Source organism: Drosophila kikkawai, chromosome 3L (genome assembly GCF_030179895.1).
Source record: "Drosophila kikkawai strain 14028-0561.14 chromosome 3L, DkikHiC1v2, whole genome shotgun sequence".
NCBI lineage: Eukaryota > Metazoa > Arthropoda > Insecta > Diptera > Drosophilidae > Drosophila > Drosophila kikkawai.
Genome location: NC_091730.1, coordinates 25,894,432 through 25,916,924, shown reverse-complemented (window position 1 = coordinate 25,916,924; position 22,493 = coordinate 25,894,432). Strand labels below are relative to the sequence as shown.

The window sequence follows — 22,493 nt, the reverse complement described above, 5'->3', positions numbered from 1 at the left end:
ATAATGAGCCCAAACCAAAGCGTCGCACAGTAGCGCCTTTTTTCATTCTACGTTGCAAAAATCATAACTTTTGAACCAAATAAGATAATAGAAGAATTTAAACGGCATTTGACAGGTACTTGTTAAAAATGTATATATGTACTGCATAAAGTGCCACGCCCAAAAATTCGCCTTTTTATAGGGTATCAAAGTGAATAAATATTTGTTTTCCTTTGAAAACGAATTTTTAAAGTTATAAATTGTTTTGCTTTACTTTTGTTTCTTTCAAATAAAATTATTTTGAACACTGAAAAAATTTTTAGTATTTTTTGTTGTTTAATTTTAAATACTTATTACTAAATATATGCTTACCTATATTTGGTGAATTTTTAATAGATTAAGCATTTCTGGACTATAATCACTTAAGGGGTTATATACAGTTGTACCGCGCAAAAAAATGCAAATTTGTCGATTTTTTTTTTTTTTGACATCATAAAAAATATTTATTAAAAATGTTTTGCCGGCGTTGATTAGTACATGTTTCTGGGTACTTTATAAATTTTTTTCATAAAAAAATATTAAATAATAAAAAATATTAAATATTAAAATATTAAATAATAAAATTAAAAATTATAAAAATTCCAAGATCGTCTTTTTTTCGGTGGTGACTTGCGGTGGACATCATATCCCGAGAACGGTTCATCCGAAATCAAAAATTCAAAAAAATTTCGTTAGTATATTGTATTGTCCAGTCGTTTAGACCACGGATTGTAAAAATTTTGATAAAAAAAAATGGTGACACTTTTAACAAAAAATTTACTTCTTCAAGGTATTGTAGTATGCACACATATCGAATACGCACTGTACTTAAAGGGTGCGCACTGTAATACTCTGTTGCAGTGTTTTCGTATTTCAATGTCCCGGTCATAAACCTTAAGTGGCCGAAATATGAACCGATCGCTATGGCTTAGCCCGCACACAGAAAGTGCTAGCGTCGGCTTATTTGTAACGAACGGACTGCACACCCATACCCCTCGCGCCACCACTTGAGTGCGCATAGCCAATGTACATAAGTACATTCTTTTATACATAAGAATATATATATGCAGCCGTCTCTCTGCCGCCGCCTGCGAGCAGCGCAGCTACGAGACCTAGCTTAAATTAAAACTTAAGGAATATTGTAAAAATCAGAAACTCTTCGAGCGTTGGAGAGGCACCATAGCTGCTCCAATTTAAAACACTAAAATAAAACTAATAAACAAATAAAACCTAAATACCAAAGTCTTATCAATAAAAACTTGGGAACCCTGGAACTTCGGAACAATCTTATTTCATGGCGACCGTGACATAGGATCTGCAATAACAAACAACAACAACAGCAACAATAAAAAGTGAAATAATAAATATTTGTGATGGGAAGGGCCGGCGTGAAAAATCGCATGAAGAAGAGAATAGCCCATTTAAAGTGGCTTTTATACACTAATATGCCACGACCGCCGTGGGCTACAGCCCAGAAACTTGAAGCGGAGCTCGATTTTCTGAAAACAGAAGTGAAAAAGCCAACACTAAAAAGCCCAATCCAAACTCACCTCGCCACCAAGCAAATAAAATCAATATATAACGAAACAACAAAACCTCCTCTTCCGAAGCCAATCCCAAAGAAACCGCAAACCTGCCCGATCGACTGCCCCGGACCACTCAACTCTGCGGCATGCAAATACGCATGTATGAAGACCTGTGCGAAGACCAGCACCGGTACCGCCTGAGCCCATAGGCCCAGGACATCAGCAGCTGAAAACATCAGCAGTGTGAGTGGCAGGCCGCCTCTTACACCTACGAGGGAGCGTCAGCAAAGCCAGGCCGGCGACGACCAGCTGACGCAGACAACACTGGACCCTGACGCAGCCCAAATATTTTTAACTTTTTTGCACTGCGTTGCATATTTTTTTGCGAGTGCACTACGATGCACCTTATTTTTTAACAATAATTTGTACATTTGAGCGGAATTTCTTCTGCCCGATTAGAAGTGTAGACTGTAAAGCTATGCGGAAAATTAGGTAGGAATTTTGTAAAACCAGATGCGCGATAACGCGATCAGCAAACATTTTACAGAAGACGAAAGTAAATTCAATAAAAATTGCAAATTTCCAATAGAACCAAAAACCTGTCTTAATGGAATTAATAGGATCAGTAACATTTTTATAGAGTCAAAATAATACAGTATATGAACCCAAAGTATATGAAATAACAACAAAAATGACGCTAGATATCAAAACAGTGGATTCCACTGCAAACGTCATCAACAAAGTAGAATCGAGTAACATCGATCTATATTGGGTGCATATACTCCTCATAATCATTGTCGTTATTATGTGCTCTAACTTCTTTTTCAAAATTTACAAACTGCACAGCAGATGTTTAAAGAAAAAATATATCTGCCGCCGCCTGCGAGCAGCGCAGCTACGAGACCTAGCTTAAAGTAAAACTTAAGGAATATTGTAAAAATCAGAAACTCTTCGAGCGTTGGAGCAGCACCATAGCTGCTCCAATTAAAAACACTAAAATAAAACTAATAAACAAATAAAACCTAAATACCAAAGTCTTATCAATAAAAACTTGGGAATCCTGGAACTTCGGAACAATCTTATTTCAGTATACGATTTTCGATTTTTATGCTCTAAAAAAAAAATTTTTTTTTAATTTTAAATTCTTCGTTAGAGGACTAGCTATTATTATAATAAATATGTGGTCAAAATTTGGCGTTGATCGGAAATTATAGTTTTTTAGTAGACGTCTCCACCGCAAAGGTAATTTCGAAAAAACAAGATTCTGAGATAATCGCGTTTAAAGTTTCAAGTTTGTTCAAGCCGATGTGCAGGTCGTGCACTATAAATAGCTACAACTTCGGCTCTAATGCTCCGATCGTTATGAATTTTTGTAAGAATATTCTCAACAGTATATACTTGAAGAATATGCAATAAAAAAAGTCGATTTTTTCATCATCACAACTGTATATAACCCCTTAATTAAATATTATCTTGGTGAAGTATCGGGCGCTGTTGTCCTATTTGGTTTTGGCGTTTGCTCACCTCAGTTGCTGGGATAGAACTGTTTTAAGGGACAACAAAGTTTCAATATAAAAAAATATATCTTAAGCGATTTAAATTTAGTCAGTTTAATCAAAACACAAGTGTCCATTAAAAATAAAATTTTTCTTCCACGAAAATTCAAATTCAAATCCTTTGGGTGCGCCCGCCTACGGTCTTACTTGCTGCAGATGGTGATGGTCACACCAAAATTGTAAAAATCTCTTAGAAAAGTTGCGATCACACTGAAGCCACGCTTTTAATGCCATATTTATTAATATTTTTAATATTTTTTTTTAATATTTGTTTACAAACAGCTGTCCAGTGTGACCAAAGAAAATCCTTAAACGCCATAAAAAGTACATTTTCATGGCATTTCAGGATTTTCCTTAATTTTTTTTGGTCACACTAGCTCGGTAGCGAAATAAACAGCGATTCCGCTGTCTAATTTAGACAGCGGGTTTTTCTCGTCAGAGTACTAGGCTTATACTGGAAAAAGCAGATACAGTGAACATTGAAAATTGTGACATTATGGTACAAAATGTACCTAGTGAAAATAATGACAATCTGGCCTGCTCCGGTAATCGAAAACGGCAAGATTTTTTCGTTTTCGTTTTTGAAAACGAGAAATTGGTGCTCCGGTAATCGAAAACGAAAGATTTTTTCGATTTGAAAAACGGGCACATTTTTCTGGTCGGAATGAAAAGTAAATGGCTTTTTTTATATGAAATCAGATCTTATTTACAATTTACAAAAAATAGTTTACTCAGTGGTCTATTGATGTTTATTCCACACCACCACAAGATCATTCTGGCAGGTAGTTATTTTATAAATAATTTATTTCAGACCCCACCTCAGATTTGACAACAACATTTTTGCCGTGTTCAACCAGTTTTCTCGGTTTGGCCATAGGTCGATAAGTTCACCGCAAAAAACTATCGCCAAGGTTGCGATACTGTTGGTGAAACGAAACAGCCAGTTAAAAATACTTATAAAATATAAATGAATACATTAATAACTTTAGAGGACCGCCAAAATGGTTGTTTATAATTAATGCTATTTAATGAGATTACTTAAATGGTCAAAATTAACCGAATTATTATTTGAGACCACCGGAATTAAAACTGTGAAAAGTGTGGCAGCATCTTAGGTGCCTAGATTTGCTTAAGGGGGGACATCTGAGTAACTTTTTTTTAAAATCGAAAAATTTTTATTTTGCTTAAAAAATTCTTTAGGGTCTTAAAAATAACATACCAAAAGATAGAGTCCGGCAAATGTGTCTAGTGTCGAAATTTTCCATTCTGCGGCAATGCCTCTCATGTAAATATATACGATTTTAAAACTTTAAACGCGTTTTTCTCAAAACCACTTTTTTGAGTTGGCCGAAAACATAACTCGAACAAATCTTAACCGATCGATCTGAAATTTTGACAGTATATCCAAAATACCTATGGCTATCGACACACGTAGGATTTTTTATTCTTTGCTTACATTTTTTTTTATCAACAATTTTGTGACGTTTTTTTTCATGAAAATTGAACATTTTATTTAATTTTGCTAAAAATCAAAATATCGAAAAAATCCTAAAATTTTTCGATTGGCTTTTTCATTTGGCCAAAAAAAATTCTAGAAAATGGGTTTTTTTTGCCAGTTACTCAGATGTCCCCCTTAACTCTACCATTTTTTGCCTTTTTCTGGCTTAAAAAAAGGGCAATTGTAAATATAATAGGCAGTACTTTACGTTGTTTGCTTATTACGAGGATTTGAAAATGTGGTTTCTAAAGCATAGGCCCAACCGTGACAGTGTAATTGACTTAGTTCATATACTGAAAAAAAATAATTTACATGTCGACCCATTTTATAAATACAGTGCGCCAAAGAAAGCCGAAATAACGCAAATGGATGGTTGTCGTAACTTAAACATTGGCATTAAAAAACAATTAGATAAACTTTTGAATTCAATTAATTATAATGAAAACATAATTATTGACGTAAATATTGATGGAATTCCGCTTTTTAAAAGTTCCAATGCACAACTTTGGCCGATTTTAATCAAATTGACAAATATTCCAAGTTGCCCTGTAGTGCCTGTTGGAATATTTTTAGGAAAATCTAAGCCTCATAGTCTCGACGAATTTCTTAGCCAATTTACTTCTGAGCTAAAACATTTATTTCATAACGGAATTAAAAGAAACAAATAACAGAGAAAAATAAAACTGAGAGCTATTGTTTGTGATGCCCCTACTAGGGCTTACATTAGTGGGACTCCAGGACATACATCTTCGCATGGATGCTCAAAATCTAAAGTCGGCAGAAAAATAAATGGTGTTTTAACATACAAAACAACAAGGGGAGATTTAATAACAGACGAGGACTTTAAAAATAGAAAGTATTCTGACCACCATTTAAAACAGTTTTTGACAAAAATTACACCCTTTGAAACTTTAAATGTTAAAATGGTTACGCAAATTCCATTAGACTGCATGCATTTATTTGATTTAGAAGTCATGCGCAAATTCCTTGTTCGATTGATGACTAATAAATCTTATAATAAATTGACGTAAGACAAAAAAAAAATGTCTAAAAAATTAATTGACTTACACAAAAAAATGCCCTGAGAATTCGTAAGGAAGCCAAGATCTCTAAATAAACTGTATAGCTGGAAAGTGACTGAATTTAGACAATTTTGGACTTTATACAGGAATTTGCGTATTTAAAAATGAATTGTCTGATGACCAATATTATTTATTTTTGTTGTTGCATTGCGCGTATAGGATTCTGTGCTGTCCATATCAACGACAATTAAATTTGCAAACCTCTCAGCGCATGTTAACATATTTTGTTGAAAATTTTCCAAGAATATTTGGGGAAAATAGTGTAACGTACAATATACATAGTTTACTCCATGTAAAAGAAACTGTGGAGTATGTTGGCGATCCAGTTAAAGGCTCTGCTTATGCTTTTGAAAATTATTTACAGCATTTAAAACAAGAAAGGAAGCACCAAAGTTTGTATACCCTTGCAGATTGGTTTTGATATTTATATTATAAATTATAATGCTGAAAACACACAAAAAGGAGTTTCATTTCATTTTACCTATACTTATTATGTTTACAGTTTGACAGTTACAGTTTTACATTCCCAGTTTGACATATTGTATACATTTACCGATCGCTTCTATGGCAGCTATATGATATACTTGTCCGATTTTTATAAAATTTTTACCAAAATTCTGAAATAATAAAAGAAGCTTATTTTTAAAAGTAGATAAGAATATGTTTAATAACAACGAAGTTATAATCTTTTTCCTATTCATTTTCCGATCGTTCCTATGGCACCTATAAGATATAGTCGTCCGATTTTCATAAAATTTTTACCAAAATTCTGGACTAATATAAAACGGCCATATCCCAAAAATGATGCAAAAATTTTGAAAAACAGCAAAGTTATAATTTTTTGTAGTCAAATATATCGAACATTTGTATGGCAGCTATGTATATGATATAGTCGTCCGATTTTCATAAAATTTTTACCAAAATTCTGAAGAATATGTTGAAAAACAACGAAGTTATAATTTTTTTCCTATTCATTTTCCGATCGTTCCTATGGCAGCTATATCATATAGTCGTCCGATTTTCATAAAATTTTTAGCAACATTCTGAAATAATATAAAATTACCATATCTAAAAAATGGTGCAATCTTGAAAAACAACAAAGTTATAATTTTTTTTCTAAAAATATATCGAACATTTGTATGGCAGCTATATGATATAGTCGTCCGATCCGGCCCGTTCCGACATATATAGCAGTGAGAGTATATAGAAGACTATATGCAAAGTTTCATTCAGATAGCTTTAAAACTGAGGGACTAGTTTGCGTAGAAACGGACAGACGGACATGGCTAGATCGACTCTGCTGTTGATGCTGATCAAGAATATATATACTTTATAGGGTCGGAAACGTCTCCTTCACTGCGTTGCAACTTGCAAACTTCTGACTGAAATTATAATACCCTGCAATGGTATAAAAATATGTCCAAAAGCCAAAAAAAATTTTGGAGAAAATTCACCGGAGAATTGACGAAGAAAAAAATGAAAAAAGAAAAAATTTGATAATATTTAAAGGTTGCACATTAATGCAGAAGGAACCTAACAATTATTGTTATATTAAAGGCGATGTTCCAGTAGAAATTGTATCAATTATGCAAGATTCAGAAAATCAATTTAGGGCAAGACGATTTCAAAATCTGCGGAGCTTTTATACTGACCCTTTAAACTCGTGTGATATGGGTATTTACCTAGCAGATGCGGAGCCCTCATCTTCAGAAGAAATTTTCAATTTTATTTTTTAAACTATTTCTTATATTTTAATAAAAAAGACACCAAGAAACACAAAACAAGCAAAAAGGAAAAATATGTAAGACAGCCCAGACAGATAAATTAAGCGAATGAAGAAAAAAAATTTTTTTAAGATCTTGAATAAATTAAGTATTAAAACCTTACATTTTTAGATAAGAAAGCCGACTGCAAATGTGGGGAAACCATCGCGCGCCTTGAGAAGATGATAGTCGATCTAACTGAACTAGTTAGCACCTCACGAGGTAAGAGTCTAATTTATTGTTTAATTTGAGCTTTGAATAAAATGTTTCTTTCTTTTTTTTTTTTGCAGCCGAAACAAAAGTGACTCTTGATAAAATTGCCGATGAAGTTCATGCTTTAAGAGGTATAAGATCGTGTCAATGATCCCTTAATAAAATAAGCATTAATATATGCAATATTTATACTTAGCCGACCAAAAAGTGACGCAGGACAAAATCGAGGTACTAGTAGAAGCTTCCTTAGAGCAAACAGAAACTGTCAAGGGGATGACGAAGCAACAAGGAGAAAGGCAGAAGGTGGCTAGCAAGTTTCCTGTTCCTGAACTCAGTAATAAACATTGCAAACCGAGAGCTCTGTGTATGTATAAATACCGACAAAAATTTTCTTTTAACCGCAATTCGTATTTATTTCGTTAACAGATTGATGCAATAAAAAACATAATTGTCAATGGCGGAATTTTAAAAAATCTGAGAAATCGTATGGCTAATGAGGTGGTTTTGGCTTATAATATAGATGGTGTTCAGGGGAAAGCGGCCTTAAGAAAGGAAATAGATTTCTATGGTGTTATGATTGGTAGGTATTTATAATCAGGCCGGTTAAATTTGAATTAAAATTAATAATCATTAACTTTTTCTTATTCTCAGATTCCATAAATGCAGTTGGAGGTATTGGGTCAGCTGAGGACCAGCTGCGATAGGCTTTGCAGCTCCAAAAAAAGAGGCACTTTAAAAAGTCTAGCGTTAACAAAAAAAAAAAAAATAAGAAAATGAATTTATTTAAAAATAAAAAATAAGTACATTAATAATGCATTTCAACAATGGCTACTTCTATTATTTTTTAATTAATAATGGGTACTTACATTACCGACCATTCTATGGGGTCCCATGTAAGAACTTACATTACCGACCATTCCATAGGGTCCCATGTAAGTACTTACATTACCAACCATTCTATGGGGTCCCATGTAAGTACTTACATTACTTCCCTTAATATGGAGCACTATTTCACTAGTTCCTGGGTATACGACACGGTGGCGATTGACCCTATTTGCGGACATTTCATACAAAAACGGAAATGAAAGATCGCATTGCTAGGGCCCGATGGGTAAGTAGGGGTGGTCTGCTGGTAAGCGCTTATTTCAGCAGCTACGAACCAGCGCGCAGTACTGCAGGGTTTCGATTACCGAAGCAGGCCTGAATAAAAAAAACTCATCTCAGAGTAGATAAAAGTACGTTGAAACACAACGAAGTTATAATTTTTTTTCTCCTAATCTTCCGATCGTTCCTATGGCAGCTATAAGATATAATTTTCCGATTTTATTAAAATTAATATTTAATTAAAATTATAATTTTTGTTCTACAAATTTATCGAACATTTGATATATATGATATATATGATATAATCGTCCGATCCGGCCCGTTTCGACATATATAGCTGTGAGACTATATAGACGACTATATTTATACTGTCTTCCCACACAGCGCATTTGTGAGGAACGATTGGGATTTAAAAAAAAAAGTAAAACTCGTATTCCCACAGAGCTGCGTTAAAGCGCATCCGCATCCGAACAGCTGATCGATCAGCTGTGGCTCATGAAAACGTAAACAAAGACTGTCGAATCGGCAGTTGCAAATTTGAAATGTAGCATTTACCACTTTATTTTGGCTGTTGTACAACATCAAAAGCACAGATTGCGTCAGAATTTATCCGGACTAAATATTAATGAATAAATGACAAGGAATTTTAGTTTTTCTAATGATTTTTCTCTAACAAAGAGCGAGTGCTGGCCCTGCAGGAGCAGCTGGGCATGAAGTGGCTCGAGAAGTATATAAACGCTCTAAAGATGCGTGTAGATATCAAAAAGAACTACAAGAAACAATTTCAAGTGGCCAAGACACTTGTTGACCTGCAAAATGTAGAGCTCGACAAGAACCAATCGGAGAACGATCGTCTTAAAGCTGAGTTGAGCATTATAGTAAGTGAATTCACCGATTTCCATCAGAAATTTAAGCAAACTGAAGCAACTGCGACTAAACTCTTAAATGAAAATAATAAGCAAGCGGCAGAATTGGAAGAGCAAAAGCTTAAGCTGCAAGATACAGTTGCTGAACTTGCAGATTTTGAGAATAAATGTTATCAGCTCAATGCCGAATTGAGGGTCAAGACACTGGAGTGCGATGGGCTCAACCAGCGGGCATTGGACTTTGAAGAGCTGATGTTCTTAAACAACGAAATGGCAGCTCGCATTGAAGAGCTGGTGGCCACTCAAACCTCGCTGGTTGAGGTTAACGAAGAGTTCGATAGGGAATCAGTGGAACTGAATGCCCAAAATAACGCCCACAAAGAAACCATTTCTAGCCTAATGTGGACTTTGGACAAGAAAACACAGGATCTCACGAAATTAAAAGAGAGCCAGGAGATGCTCGAATTTGCAAACATCCAGCAGGCCTTCTTGCACAGCGCAGAGCGCCAAAAGTGCGAGGCTCAAAACTTGGAGTTGCAGGATACAATCAAAAGCATGCAGAACATGCTGAAGGATCAAGGTCAAGTCTTGCAGGTTGAGCAGGAAAAGCTAGCTAAGGTCAACCATCAAAGTCTGGGGCTATAAACTGAATTAGATGGCGAAAAAGAGCGCCATCAGGCCGATATGGTTGCCCTCAAAACTGCACTTGAACATATGGACAGAGCATCGAGTGCTGAGCAAGCGAAGATGCAAAGTCTTGTGGCTGAACTTGATGAGCTTAAGAAGGTTAATACCAGCCTCAAGGATGACAAGAAGCAGATGGGCAATCAGTTGGCAGCTACTAAGGAAAAGTACGAGGAGAAACTAAAGGAGCAAATGAATGAGATGATCGCCCTGCAGGAGGACCTCGAGAAAAAGGATACCAAGCTAATTGCTCTCGAGCACCAGAAGGATGGCATCATAAAGCAGCTGAAGACCAAAATGAACACAATTTGCAGTACCGTCACGCAGCCAATAGTTGCCTCAACTACAGCCAAGTCGTCGCAGCCCACAAAGTACTCGAAGAGGCTGCTAAGACAGACGCAGCCAGAAACAAAGCCCGCTGTCAATAAGCCTTCGAGCCCCGCCAAAGAGCCAAATGACAAAATATGTATATACTCGTCGGATACTAAAAGCGAGGCTGATGTCTTACCGCTCAAAATGGTATTTGCCTAACGTGAAAATTTGGCTGTAGTGAAGCCCCAAAACGATGTGTTCGACGCTTTAAAGAAGGGCACCATTTAGGAAAGCCGCTGAAGTATTTTGACTACAATATGTATGTACTTTCCATTTATTTCACTAAATAATTAGTAAGAAGTAACTACAGATTACCTCAAGGTAATCTCATTAAAGTTCAGTGGGTTTTGGAAAACCCTTTTTTAAGTTCTATTTATGTACATCTCTTAAAAAACTTGACGTGTTGAGCATGTATTTCTCAAGAACAAATATGTACTTCTTCTTTCATTGCTTTAAAGTGGGGTCTTCCCAGGCAATTTAATTCCTTGTCAAACTTGTATAAATTTCTATTCAAACATCTTCACCTTCATTAAAATAATATCGATAAATTCGATAAATAAACCGAAGAGTGTCTATAGGTGGTATAGGCATTTTAAACCTTTAAAATAAGGTAGAGTTAGGCGGTTTATATTAAATAGTAACAATTGGGGACATATTTGGGCAAGAATATACAAAAAAACACCAACAACTATGTTGAGCTAATGAGCTTTTTCAATAGCTGTCGAATTGTCCAATTTCTTTTTGACCCAAAAAATACGCACTTGTTTTAAAACGTTATAAATTAAATGCAATATTTATTAAGCCACGAAGTTTTCTATCAATTATCAGCGCAGGCCAGCCGAATTGCCGCTGCGGATATTTATGACCCGAAATGGTCCGAAAATGGTTATAGGCAAATATTTAAGCTGATCGTTTTCAGGCATAGGCGAAGACAAACGAAGACGAACTGAGAAAAGAATTTCTGCTGCAGTTAGCGGACGGCCAAGGGCAGCTATGCAAATAGAGCGAGAGAGTGATAAAGTTTATGTTATGCAGAAGGCAGGAGGAGAGGTAAAGCTTTGCTACGCAGAGCAAATTTATTGTTGTTGTTTAGCCGCTGGGTCATCAGGTGCGGGCTGCATAACCAGACATTCTCCCCCCGTTGGAAGACAAGGGCTTTCAACTTCATCCTGCTTCGGCAGCACACACAGCTTAGCAACTGCGCGATTGATGAGGCCAGTGGCGGTCTTCAGCACAGCGACTTGAGCCACATTGTCGGATCCAGCGACGAGGTTGACCACTCGAGCTAGTGGCCACTTGAGGGAGGGCAGGTTTTCGTCCTTAACCAGAACGACATCACCGAGTTGAACATCCGTCTTCTGTGTGCGCCACTTGGAGCGCTGCTGAAGGAGCGTCAGGTATCCCTTTTTCCAGCGGGACCAGAACAGTTGCTGGTAAAACGAAATTTTCTGCCAGCGATCCAACCGATTGAGGTTCAAATTAGTGTAGTCAGGCTCAGGAAACAAGGCCAGAGGAGCAGTACCCAAGAAGTGCGCCGGTGTCAACACATCAAGATCGCCAGGGTGTTCTGAAAGTGAGACTAAAGGACGAGAATTAATGATTGCCGCGATGTGGCAAACGAGAGTGCGCAGGTCATCAGCGGGCAGTATCGCAGGTCCAACAGATCGGTAGAAGTGGTACTTCGCAGTCTTCACAGCCGCCTCCCATAGACCTCCAAAGTGGGGTGAGCGAGGAGGAATAAATCGCCATTCGATACTGTCAGTCAAGCAGAATTCATCTATTGCGGTTTGGTGGCTGGCATTCAGGAACAATCGCTTTAGATCAGCCAACTCGTTCTTAGCGCCTACAAAATTAGTCGCATTGTCCGACCATATGCGGGCAGGCTTGCCACGAATCAATATAAAGCGCCTCAATGCGCTAAGAAACGCTGAAGTGGAGAGATCCTGGACCAGCTCGAGGTGAACAGCCTTTGTGGAAAAGCAGATAAAAATGCAGACGTAGCACTTGATGGGTGCCTTATTCCGAACTTCCGACTTGTGATAGAAAGGGCCACAAAAATCCAGTCCAGTCACCTGGAAGGCGTAAGATGCGCTGACGCGGTCCTCCGGAAGATCCGCCATAATGTGGCCAGCAACATGTGGCTTGGCCCGAAAACAAATTATGCATTTGCTCACAGCACTCGCAACCGTCTTGCGGCCACCAATTGGCCAAAACTGCTGCCGGATTGAAGCGAGCAGGGAGCGAGGTCCAGAGTGTAGGTTGCGCCGATGAAAATGCAGGATTATTGCGCGAGTTACTGGATGCTGACGAGGTAATATCAGTGGATGGCGTGCCTCATAGTCCAGAGCAGAGTTTTTCAGTCGGCCGCCAACACGTAAAAGCCCAAATTCGTCGATAATGGGCGAGAGCGATGCGATGGAGCTGGAGGCCCTTATTGGCCGTCCTCGAAGCAGGCAATGATATTCGTCATTAAGATGAACCATCTGAATGGACCGGATGAGCAGTTGGGTGCCACAGCGAACATGTTCCGAAGTGAGACCTGGTTGCCTGATACGATGGCGAAACTTGTAGATGTAGCCGAAGACATGCTTTAATTTTTCCCACGAGTTGAAGAATTTGCAGTACAAGGATACATCAGCAGCTGCCGAGATGCCAACCAAAGCAATCTTTTTAAGGTCAGGAAGAGTCTTCACTGCAAGGCAGGACTCTGGCCATTGAGATTTTTCCTTTTGAAGATAGTCAGGTCCATGAGCCCATAGGTAAGAAGCTACCAGTTCACTGGGAAGAGCACCTCTTGACAGGATATCTGCTGGATTGCAGCTCGTAGGGACGTAGCGCCATTCCATTCCAATTGTAATAGACTGAATTAAAGAGATTCGGTTAGCAGTAAATATTTGAAAACGTGACGACTCATCTCTAATCCAGGACAAAACAACTGCAGAATCCGACCAGCAGTAGTAGGAGCACGAGAATAGCCCCATTTGTTGTACTTCTTGAATGAGTTGAGCCAGCAGCACGGCAGCAGACAACTCCAGCTTAGGGACCGTGAGAGTCTTCAGTGGCGCCACACGAGATTTAGCGCAGAGGAGATGGGCAATCCTTCGGTCATCCTCCATGGACACGACGTAAATGCAGCCTCCGTATGCGTCAATACTGGCATCACTGAATCCGTGGACTTCGATCACGTTGTTTGGGTTCAGTGCTAGTCGAGGAAACTGGAGCTTTTGCGTCTCACAAATATTGGCCGACAAACTTAGCCACGATGAATTAAGCGCTGCAGGCAAGCTTTCGTCCCAGTCGAGTCTCTCTCTCCAGATCTTCTGTAAAAATATTTTGGCTTTAGTAATTACAGGACAAATAAGACCTAGAGGATCATAAAAGCAAGCGATCGTAGACAAGACTGAGCGCTTGGTTGGTTTGGCAATAATTTTCATTGGCGATGTGGAGAACAGCAAAACGTCCGACGACGAATCCCAAGCAAGTCCAAGCGTTTTTGTAATGTCGCTGCCATCGTCGAACTTCAAGAATGAATCCCTTTCGGCCTCTGGGATTTGCTGCAGCAACGCAGGATCGTTTGAGCACCATTTTCTCAACTTGAAATTGCCCCTTTCGAGAAGTCCAGTGGTCTGCCGCATGATCTCCAAGACGTCTTGTGTCGAGTTGCCTCCTGTGATGAGATCATCCACGTAGAAGTCTCGCAAAAGTATTTTGGCGCCAAGGGGAAACGATGCCTTCTCATCTTCTGCCAACTGATGCATGGCTCGAACTGACAGAAACGAGGCAGGTTTAGTTCCATAGGTGACAGTGTCCAGCCTATAAACACGAATTTCCTCTTGCCGTGAATCACGCCACAAAATGCACTGCAAGTAACTATCCGGCTCAGCAATCCGAACGCATCTATACATTTTGCAAATATCGCCGGTTAGGGCGACAGGAAATGTGCGAAACTGCAACAATGTGTTGAACAATCTCGGCTGCAAGGTGGGCCCTGCCATGAGCACCTCATTCAATGAGTATCCAGACGATGATTTGGCAGACCCATCAAAGACAACACGCAGCTTCGTAGTTGTGCTATCCTCTTTAATGACGCAGTGATGCGGCAAATAAAACTTGCATAAATTCCGTGAGTCTAAATCCACAAGAGACATATGATTCAGATCGAGGTACTCACGAATAAATGCCGAGTACTGAGCTTTGAGATGAGGATGACGATCCAGTTTGTTCTCCAGGTTAACGAAACGACGATAAGCTTGTTGATATGAATCTCCCAGGATTTCAACACTATGCTTGGTTGGCAGGCGAACCGAGTATTCTCCTGACGGCAGCCGAGTAAAGTTGGCGTTGAAATGAGCTTCACAATCGAGTTCCTCTTTGGTACGTTGAGATCCAGACTCTCCAACGTTTTCAACTTCCCAAAACTTCCGCACAACGCTCTCCAGACGAGCGTCATCTCCGACTAACGTCCCTGCAGTAGCTTGGACCGCCAAGGCCGCTGACTGGCGTGGCGCTGATCCTCCGCCAGTGACAACCCATCCCAATCGAGTTTTTTGCAACAACGGGAGCCCATCAGACAACTTAATTTGGCCAACGCATAGCAGCTCAAAGAATAGACTTGCTCCAATTAATAAGTCAATTCTTTGTGATCTGAAGAACTGTGGATCGGCCAGGCGAATGTTGGAAGGTATGTTCCAGTCCTCTGGGCTGACGGTGAAGCTAGGCTGGTCGTCCGTGATGGCAGGCGCAACCAAAGCCGAGATACTGGAGACGAAATCTGAAGCTTGAGACTTTAGAGTAATATTTACCGAAAAACCATCCGAGCAAAATTTAGAGTCTCCAAGTACAGATACAGTGGCCGTGGATTTGACTTTCGGCAACTGAAGCGAGTGTGCGAGGCGAGAAGTAATGATATGCAACTGAGATCCCGAGTCGAGCAAGGCGCGGCAAGGAACCCACGAACCAGAGCGATTTTGCACACTGATGACTGCAGTGGCAAGCAAAACACAATCCGTATCAAGATTCTGAGCGACTAAAGCAGCGGATTGCGATGACGACGAAGCGAGCGAGAAGTTTGACGATACATTTGGAACAGCATTTGACGAAGATGGCACGTTAGGTGGAGCAGGTTGTGGGGGCGCTGTTACAGGCGGTGCGGGAAAGTGTAGAAGGCTATGATGCTTAGATCCACATGCTCGACAGGAGCCCGAACTACAATTCCTCAATTGATGTCCAGATTTGAGGCAGTTTAGGCATAAGGCTAGCCGTTTAGCTTCACGCAGACGAGCTTGAGGAGAAAGGCTGGAGAATTGAGCGCAATTATAAATGCCATGATTTGCACCCTGGCACATAACGCACAATCTGGTCGAGGCTGTGATGCTAGTGGCGACAAACGAACTTCTCCCATGACTGTTGAACCTCCTGGGCCTTGAAGCTTGCGAATTGACACCATTGGATAAAGCAGCATGCTCCACATTCTCCAGTTTCTGGCATCGCTTCTCCAGAAATTTAGTAAATTCTGCGCAGGTGGGTATTTTGTCCAGAGAGGCAGACTCTTCCCATTTAGCCTGGGTAGTCGGGTCAACTTTTTGCAGCAGCGTATGAACAAGAATGCAACCAGCGATCTCCTCCAGGGTTCCTAAACTCTGAAGCGCTCGAAGATTGGCATTGAGCTTATCGGAGAGCTCACGAAGCTTCACAGCTGATGCACTTTCCACCTTTGACAAACCAAAAATATCTGTTATGTGAGCCTGAAAAATAAGGCGTTTATTATTGAAGCGATTGTCAAGTAATTCCAGCGCTACTCCATAGTTAGAGTCAGTGATCTCCAGCGAACGAACGGCATCTAAAGCTGGACCTTTCAGGCATGATTTCAGGTGCTGCAGCTTCTCAATTGGAGCCAGATCACTATTCCTATCAATAATTGTCAGGAACATTGAAATAAAATCGGCGTACTCAGTGTAGCCGCCGCTGAAGGTTGGCAACTTAAGCTCAGGAAGGCACGATCTTCTTGGAGCAGGCGCAGCGGCCTCCATGGCCACCTCTGGATGCATGGTTGAACACGGAACTCCTTGGAATTTGCGCTTTCCCAGCTCTTGCAGCACCACCGATCTCATGGAGAACACCAACTCCTCAAAGTCATCCCGCGCTTTGCTGCCAATTTCCTCATAATCGAGTTCCTCCAACGAATCATGAGCCAATGAGAAAGAGGCTTCGGTTTTATTTATAAGCTCAAGTTGCAGGGTGAGCTCCTCCTCAGGAACGGCCTTAACCCTATCGGCAGTAAGGCCAGAAGCAATTTTTTGAGCATGGGCAGCTATCGCGTTTGCCTTACGCTTAAAAAACGTAACTCGATTGGGCGACGAAATCTGAGGAGATTCTGGGGTCGACATTTTATTTTATTAGCTCACAATATAAACTGCAGCCAACAGTTTGACATGCACTGCAGATTTTTCTTTGTACCGCAATGATGCCCGCACACAAGCGAAATTATTTTGTCAGAGTTACTGCACAAAATAAGCGGGAAGCGAATTCGAATAGCTGTTACCGACGGCAAATGAACAGCAAGCAGGAGAACGAGAGCAAAGAGTACACGCCAAAGTACCGGTGCATATATGTGTATGTATGTATGTACGTTTGCCTAGCGCGGCGCGGCAAAGTACAGCCACAAGCAATGCACTAAACGAAATTGTTTACGCGCTTGGCGCAATTATTAAACCGAAATGTTTAATGTTTTTACTAGCCAAGATCACGTCGGGGTCACCAAATGTTGAGCTATTGAAAAAGCTCATTAGCTCAACAAACTATTTTGGACATGCTTGTAGCTTTGGCGCCACATTTTAAATTTCATTTTTCAATTGTTCCTCGCCAGTTTTGTTTACATTTTTCGTAGTGTTGGTTAAATTTTCACTGTTAAGAAGAAGAAATTAGAGTTGCACCGAAAAACTATCGCCTACCTTTCGCCAACAAACCGTTGTTAGACTTAGATGCGTTCTAACCGCGGTCCATTTGAGAAAATTTGGAATGACAAACCATATCGGCAGTTAGTTCAACGAACGGTAAATGCGCTTTGACGGTGTGTGGGAAGACCCTATTAGACTAGTTTGCGTAGAAACGGACGGACGGACATGGCTAGATCGACTCGGCTGTTGATGCTAATCAAGAATATATATACTTTATAGGGTTGGAAACGTCTCCTTCACTGCGAATATCTACTCGAGGTTAATTTAATGGGTACATTATTGCCAAAAAAAATTATCTATGTTTTGGTCAAAGTACCTCTTATTGTCTTGTACAATTTCTGAAAATGATGTAGAATATTCTTGCTGCTGTATCTCTTTTTTTTTTTAGTGCCAGGCTGATATATAATTAAATCAAACTCTACAGCATGACAACATCATCTGATTCGCAATTTGACAGTTGGGAAAATTTAAAAATGTGCAAAGAAATAAGTTTGGCAATTATTATATTAAATTCATTAACTGAGGGGTTTCTACAGTTACCACCTTTTTCACGAACGCACGCAAATATATTTTCAAGCGGATCCTGGTTAACTCGACTAGTTGAAAAGACAAAGTGATCCGTGTGGTCCTTAAATAGATCTATGATTAGTCCAAACATAGCTTCATTAGTTTCACGTTCGTTAGGTAATGCTGCATTTCCTTCAGTTTATTTCAAACAACATTATCAATTTAAAGTGCGCATTTCAAAGGGGTTTTTGTCAGTTAAAACTCAGCTATTCAAGCAGTCAAAGTAATCATTAACTCTTTGGACAAATGCAGCAGTAGCAGGACTGTCACTTTGAAACTATTTCGATGGAGTTGCTTGTTTTGGCTGCAAGCCTTAATTGCCGATGCAACAGTATGACAGAGTGTCTGGGTTGCCAAACCTACCCGCATAATTTAGTAATTCTCGTTATTGATTCCTGTTTTAATCCCTTTCAAGATTGGCTTTTAGTAAATTATTTCTTTAAGATTTGGAAAGATGCGGAATGCCATTAAACATATAATATTTTTTATTATTGAAGATACTTTACTTTAAGGCTTTTTATTAGTGACATCAAGTAATGAGGTACATTTTCTATTATTGCATCTTTAATCGTACACGACGCCTATTACTATGAACCCAATATTTTCAGCAATGTTATTATTCTTATAAATAAGTCTTTTCAAGCACAAAATAGTTTAATATAATTAATTAATATATATATATATATATCTTAATATATAAAAATCTCCTGTCACTATGTTTGGTCGCTATAGACTCCCAAACCGCTTAACAGATTTCGTTCAAATTTGCAGGCAATATGCAGTTTGGTTCAACTTGAGAGATAGGATAGCTTAGATCTTTTTCATCATGGCAGTTTCGGCAGGACAAGGAGGAGAATCGTCTTTTTTTATGCATTCCGCCGAAACGGCTTTACCGATTCTCATGAAATTTAGTGTGCTTATTTAACCAAATCTTTATGCTTTGCTCGGGCTATTTTGTCGATGAATTTGCACAAAATTGGTCGAGTGGTTCTTCACGTATTACATATTCTTTAAGAAATTATTTCAATAAATCGCATTTCGTCAGATTGTCTTTTCTATTATTGTCATTTATCATTCATAATTATTGTTTTGCGTTTATAAGTGGTGAGTCTCTAAATTCTCATTTTCAATACATTAGAAGGTACGATATTATTTTCAGTAAAATGCCACCGAAAAGATCGAATCTCAACAACGTAATCAGCAGAGTGGCACGACGCAGACGTTTCGAAAGAGCTCATCAGTTTCCAGAACAAGTCAATACAAGAAATACAGCTCAAAGAATTAGGACAGCAGAAGGTCGTGCACAAGAATCCCAGGAACAGCGTAGCGAACGTCTGCAGCAGAATATTACGAGAATCAGGGCGGCTCGAGCTCGAAACATAGATATAGTACGAGCACAAGAACGACAAAGGCAGCGGAACAGTCGCTCATTAGTTCGTACATCATTCGTTCAAAAATTGCTATCGGTGGAATGGACAAAGTATGTCAATATTGTCAGGCTTTTAAATTTCGGAATGAAACGGCCGGTATGTGCTGCGCAGCAGGAAAAGTCGTGCTCTCTACCTGCTCCGCCAGAACCTTTATTAATACTGTCTTCCCACACAGCGCATTTGTGAGGAACGTTTGGGATTTTTCACAAATGTGAAACTCGTGTTCCCACACAACATTAATACGGTCTTCCCACTCAGCGCATCTGTGAGGAACGTTTGGGATTTTTCGCAGATGCGAAACTCGTGTTCCCACAGAGCGTCAAAGTGCATCTGGCATCCGAACAGCTGATCGATCAGCTGTGGGCTCATGAAAACGTAAACAAAGACTGTCGAATTGGCAGTTGCAAATTTAAAATGGAGCATTTACCAACTATTTTGGCTGTTGTACAACAGGAAAAGGCACAGATTGCGTCAGAATTTATCCGCACTAAATTTAAATGAATTAAATGACAAGGAATTTTAGTTTTTCTTATGATTTTTCTCTAACAAAGAGCAAATTCCCCGAAGTGTGTCTATAGGTGGTATAGGCATCCAAAATATTCAAAATAAGGTAGAGGCAGGCGGTTTATATTAAATAGTAACAATTGGGGACATATTGGGGCAAGAATATACAGAAAAAACGCCAACAACTATTTTGGACATTCTTGTAGCTTTGGCGCCACATTTTAAATTCCATATCTCATTTGTTTCTCGCCAAGTGTGTATACACTTTCGTAGTGATGGTCAAATTTTCAGAGTTGCACCGAAAAACTATCGCCTAACTATCGCCAAACAAACGGTCGTTACATTTAGATGCGCTTTGATGCATGTCCAATTGAGAAAATTCGGAACGGCAAAACCTTATGGACCGTTTGTTCAACGGATGCCAGATGCGCTTTGACGGTGTGTGGGAAGACCCTATAACTTGGCTATTTTTCAACACATTTTTAAAATATGGCCACTTTAAAATATTTTTCTAATTTCGTTTTTATTTTATGAAAATCGGACTACTATATCTTAGCGTTGCCATAGGAACGATCCGGAAATTAATAGAAAAAAATTATAACTTTGTTGTTTTCAACGTATTATCATCTACTCTGAGATATGAGCTTTTTTAATTATTTCAGAAATTTTGTATAAATTTCATGCAACTCGGACAATTATACCATATGTTATAGCTGCCATAGAAACGATCGGTAGATGTATAGAAAATGTAAAGCTGGGAATGTAAAACTGTAACTATCAAACTCTCTTCGGCGTGCCGAAGTTAGCTTCCTTTCTTGTTTTGTTTATATTTAAGCCAACACACATGTCGTTCGTGCTTGTTCGCAAGGGATCTTAGACGGCAGCGACTGCTGCTTTAATAACCAAATAAACTAATTACAAACCTTCTTATAGCCATAAACCAGTAAAGTTAGAATCAATTTATCGGATGAAAAGTAAGTGAATCCGGAGTTAAGTACATACTACATACAATTTATTTTATTCAGTAAATATTTCTATTGGGATATTCCGCAGATAAATATTAAATGTATTAGTATTGTAAATTTCATAGTATAATTTTAATTTACGATTTTTTATGACCTAATATTATTTCTTTAACTAAATCGAGACATTAACCCTGTAACTGCAATGTTTTTATTATTCATATTAAATAGTCAAGAGACGAAATGGTAAAAGTCCCAACTTAAATGTGTCTCGTGCTGCGAAAGAAGTAGGAAAAATGTATATATATTTTCGAACTATTTATGCCAGCGCTACGCTTGGTATTCATCTACATATATATGTAGATATATATATATATATATATATTATTTCAGCTTACATTTTAATAGCACAGATAGTTATAGTTAATTAGTTTTAGATTAAGCGTTGTTCAAATAAACAATTACAGATTTGTAAGCTTTCCATCAGTTTGTACATTTCGGGTAATCGAACCCTATGGAAACGATCAATAGATTTTTGAAAATAGGCATCATACACATTATATGGATAGACATTTACAAAAGCATACGTATAAGAAATGAGGGCCACATATTTTCCATAGTCTGATTACAAATACTTCTGTGTCAGGGATATTAGAATATCATTAGTTATTATTTACTTTTTTCCAGTAAGTAATTTTGATTTATAATTTAATGCTTCGACTATATATTCATACTAGTTGATTTGTATTTAGTAAAACATTCAAGTACGGTGATATTTTTACGATTGTTTTTAATTATATATTAAATACTCTTAATGTTCTAATTATTGTTACCATTGTGGATGTGATGTGTATGAATGCGCGTAGGTGTAGATTTGTGTATATCTGTACTGAGTACTTTAAGTATGTCTTTATGAGTGGGTATAGTAATGAGCCATATTTGTGTTCATAGGATGCTTTGTTAAAGAAGTTTTTTTTTTATTTTTAAGTTTCTCTTTTTTTTCGATTTTTTTTTTTTTTTTGCCTTGATATATGAGCGTGCGTTTGTGTGGAGCTTAGCTTCATGTTAATGTGTTTCAAATGGTTTTAATTCATTTTTGTATTGGTCCATTTTCCTAGTGGTTGCAAAAAGCGTCGTGAAAAAATGTTGAAATTTCCCCTAAATAGAACGTTGTGTGATCGAGAACAACACACGCTGGTCGAGAGTGAGAAAGCCTTGCGATTTAAGTACAAATGTGATATGCTACAAGAAAATCATTAAAATTTCTTTAATGTGAAATGTCTCTTTTGATGGCCTTTGAGCTGGTATGATATGAATCGAATGCCCATGACATTGACAGTTCAACAATATGTATTTGGGTTTTACGTAAAATAAAAAGAATCAGTTTAATTG

General features: G+C 38.5%; 3 protein-coding genes across 3 annotated transcripts; 2 read left to right on the top strand and 1 right to left on the bottom strand.

The window, feature by feature from the left end:
- Positions 1–8,763: 8,763 nt before the first annotated feature.
- On the top strand, positions 8,764–10,271 carry LOC138928385 (putative leucine-rich repeat-containing protein DDB_G0290503). The gene is made up of 2 exons (XM_070285455.1): positions 8,764–8,767; positions 9,439–10,271. Exons 1-2 carry the CDS (start codon positions 8,764–8,766, stop codon positions 10,269–10,271), a joined length of 837 nt encoding a protein of 278 aa, XP_070141556.1.
- A 39-nt stretch (positions 10,272–10,310) lies between these two features.
- LOC138928384 (uncharacterized) lies at positions 10,311–10,841 on the top strand. The gene has a single exon (XM_070285454.1). It carries the CDS (start codon positions 10,311–10,313, stop codon positions 10,839–10,841), a length of 531 nt encoding a protein of 176 aa, XP_070141555.1.
- Positions 10,842–11,758: 917 nt separating this feature from the next.
- LOC121502265 (uncharacterized) lies at positions 11,759–17,068 on the bottom strand. Its single transcript, XM_041775468.2, has one exon. It carries the CDS (start codon positions 17,066–17,068, stop codon positions 11,759–11,761), a length of 5,310 nt encoding a protein of 1,769 aa, XP_041631402.2.
- Positions 17,069–22,493: the final 5,425 nt, after the last annotated feature.

Excerpts from the sequence above, each read along its gene's own strand:
- LOC138928384 (XM_070285454.1), top strand. The coding sequence starts at position 10,311 with ATGGTTGCCCTCAAAACTGCACTTGAACATATGGACAGAGCATCGAGT.
- LOC121502265 (XM_041775468.2), bottom strand. The coding sequence starts at position 17,068 with ATGTCGACCCCAGAATCTCCTCAGATTTCGTCGCCCAATCGAGTTACG.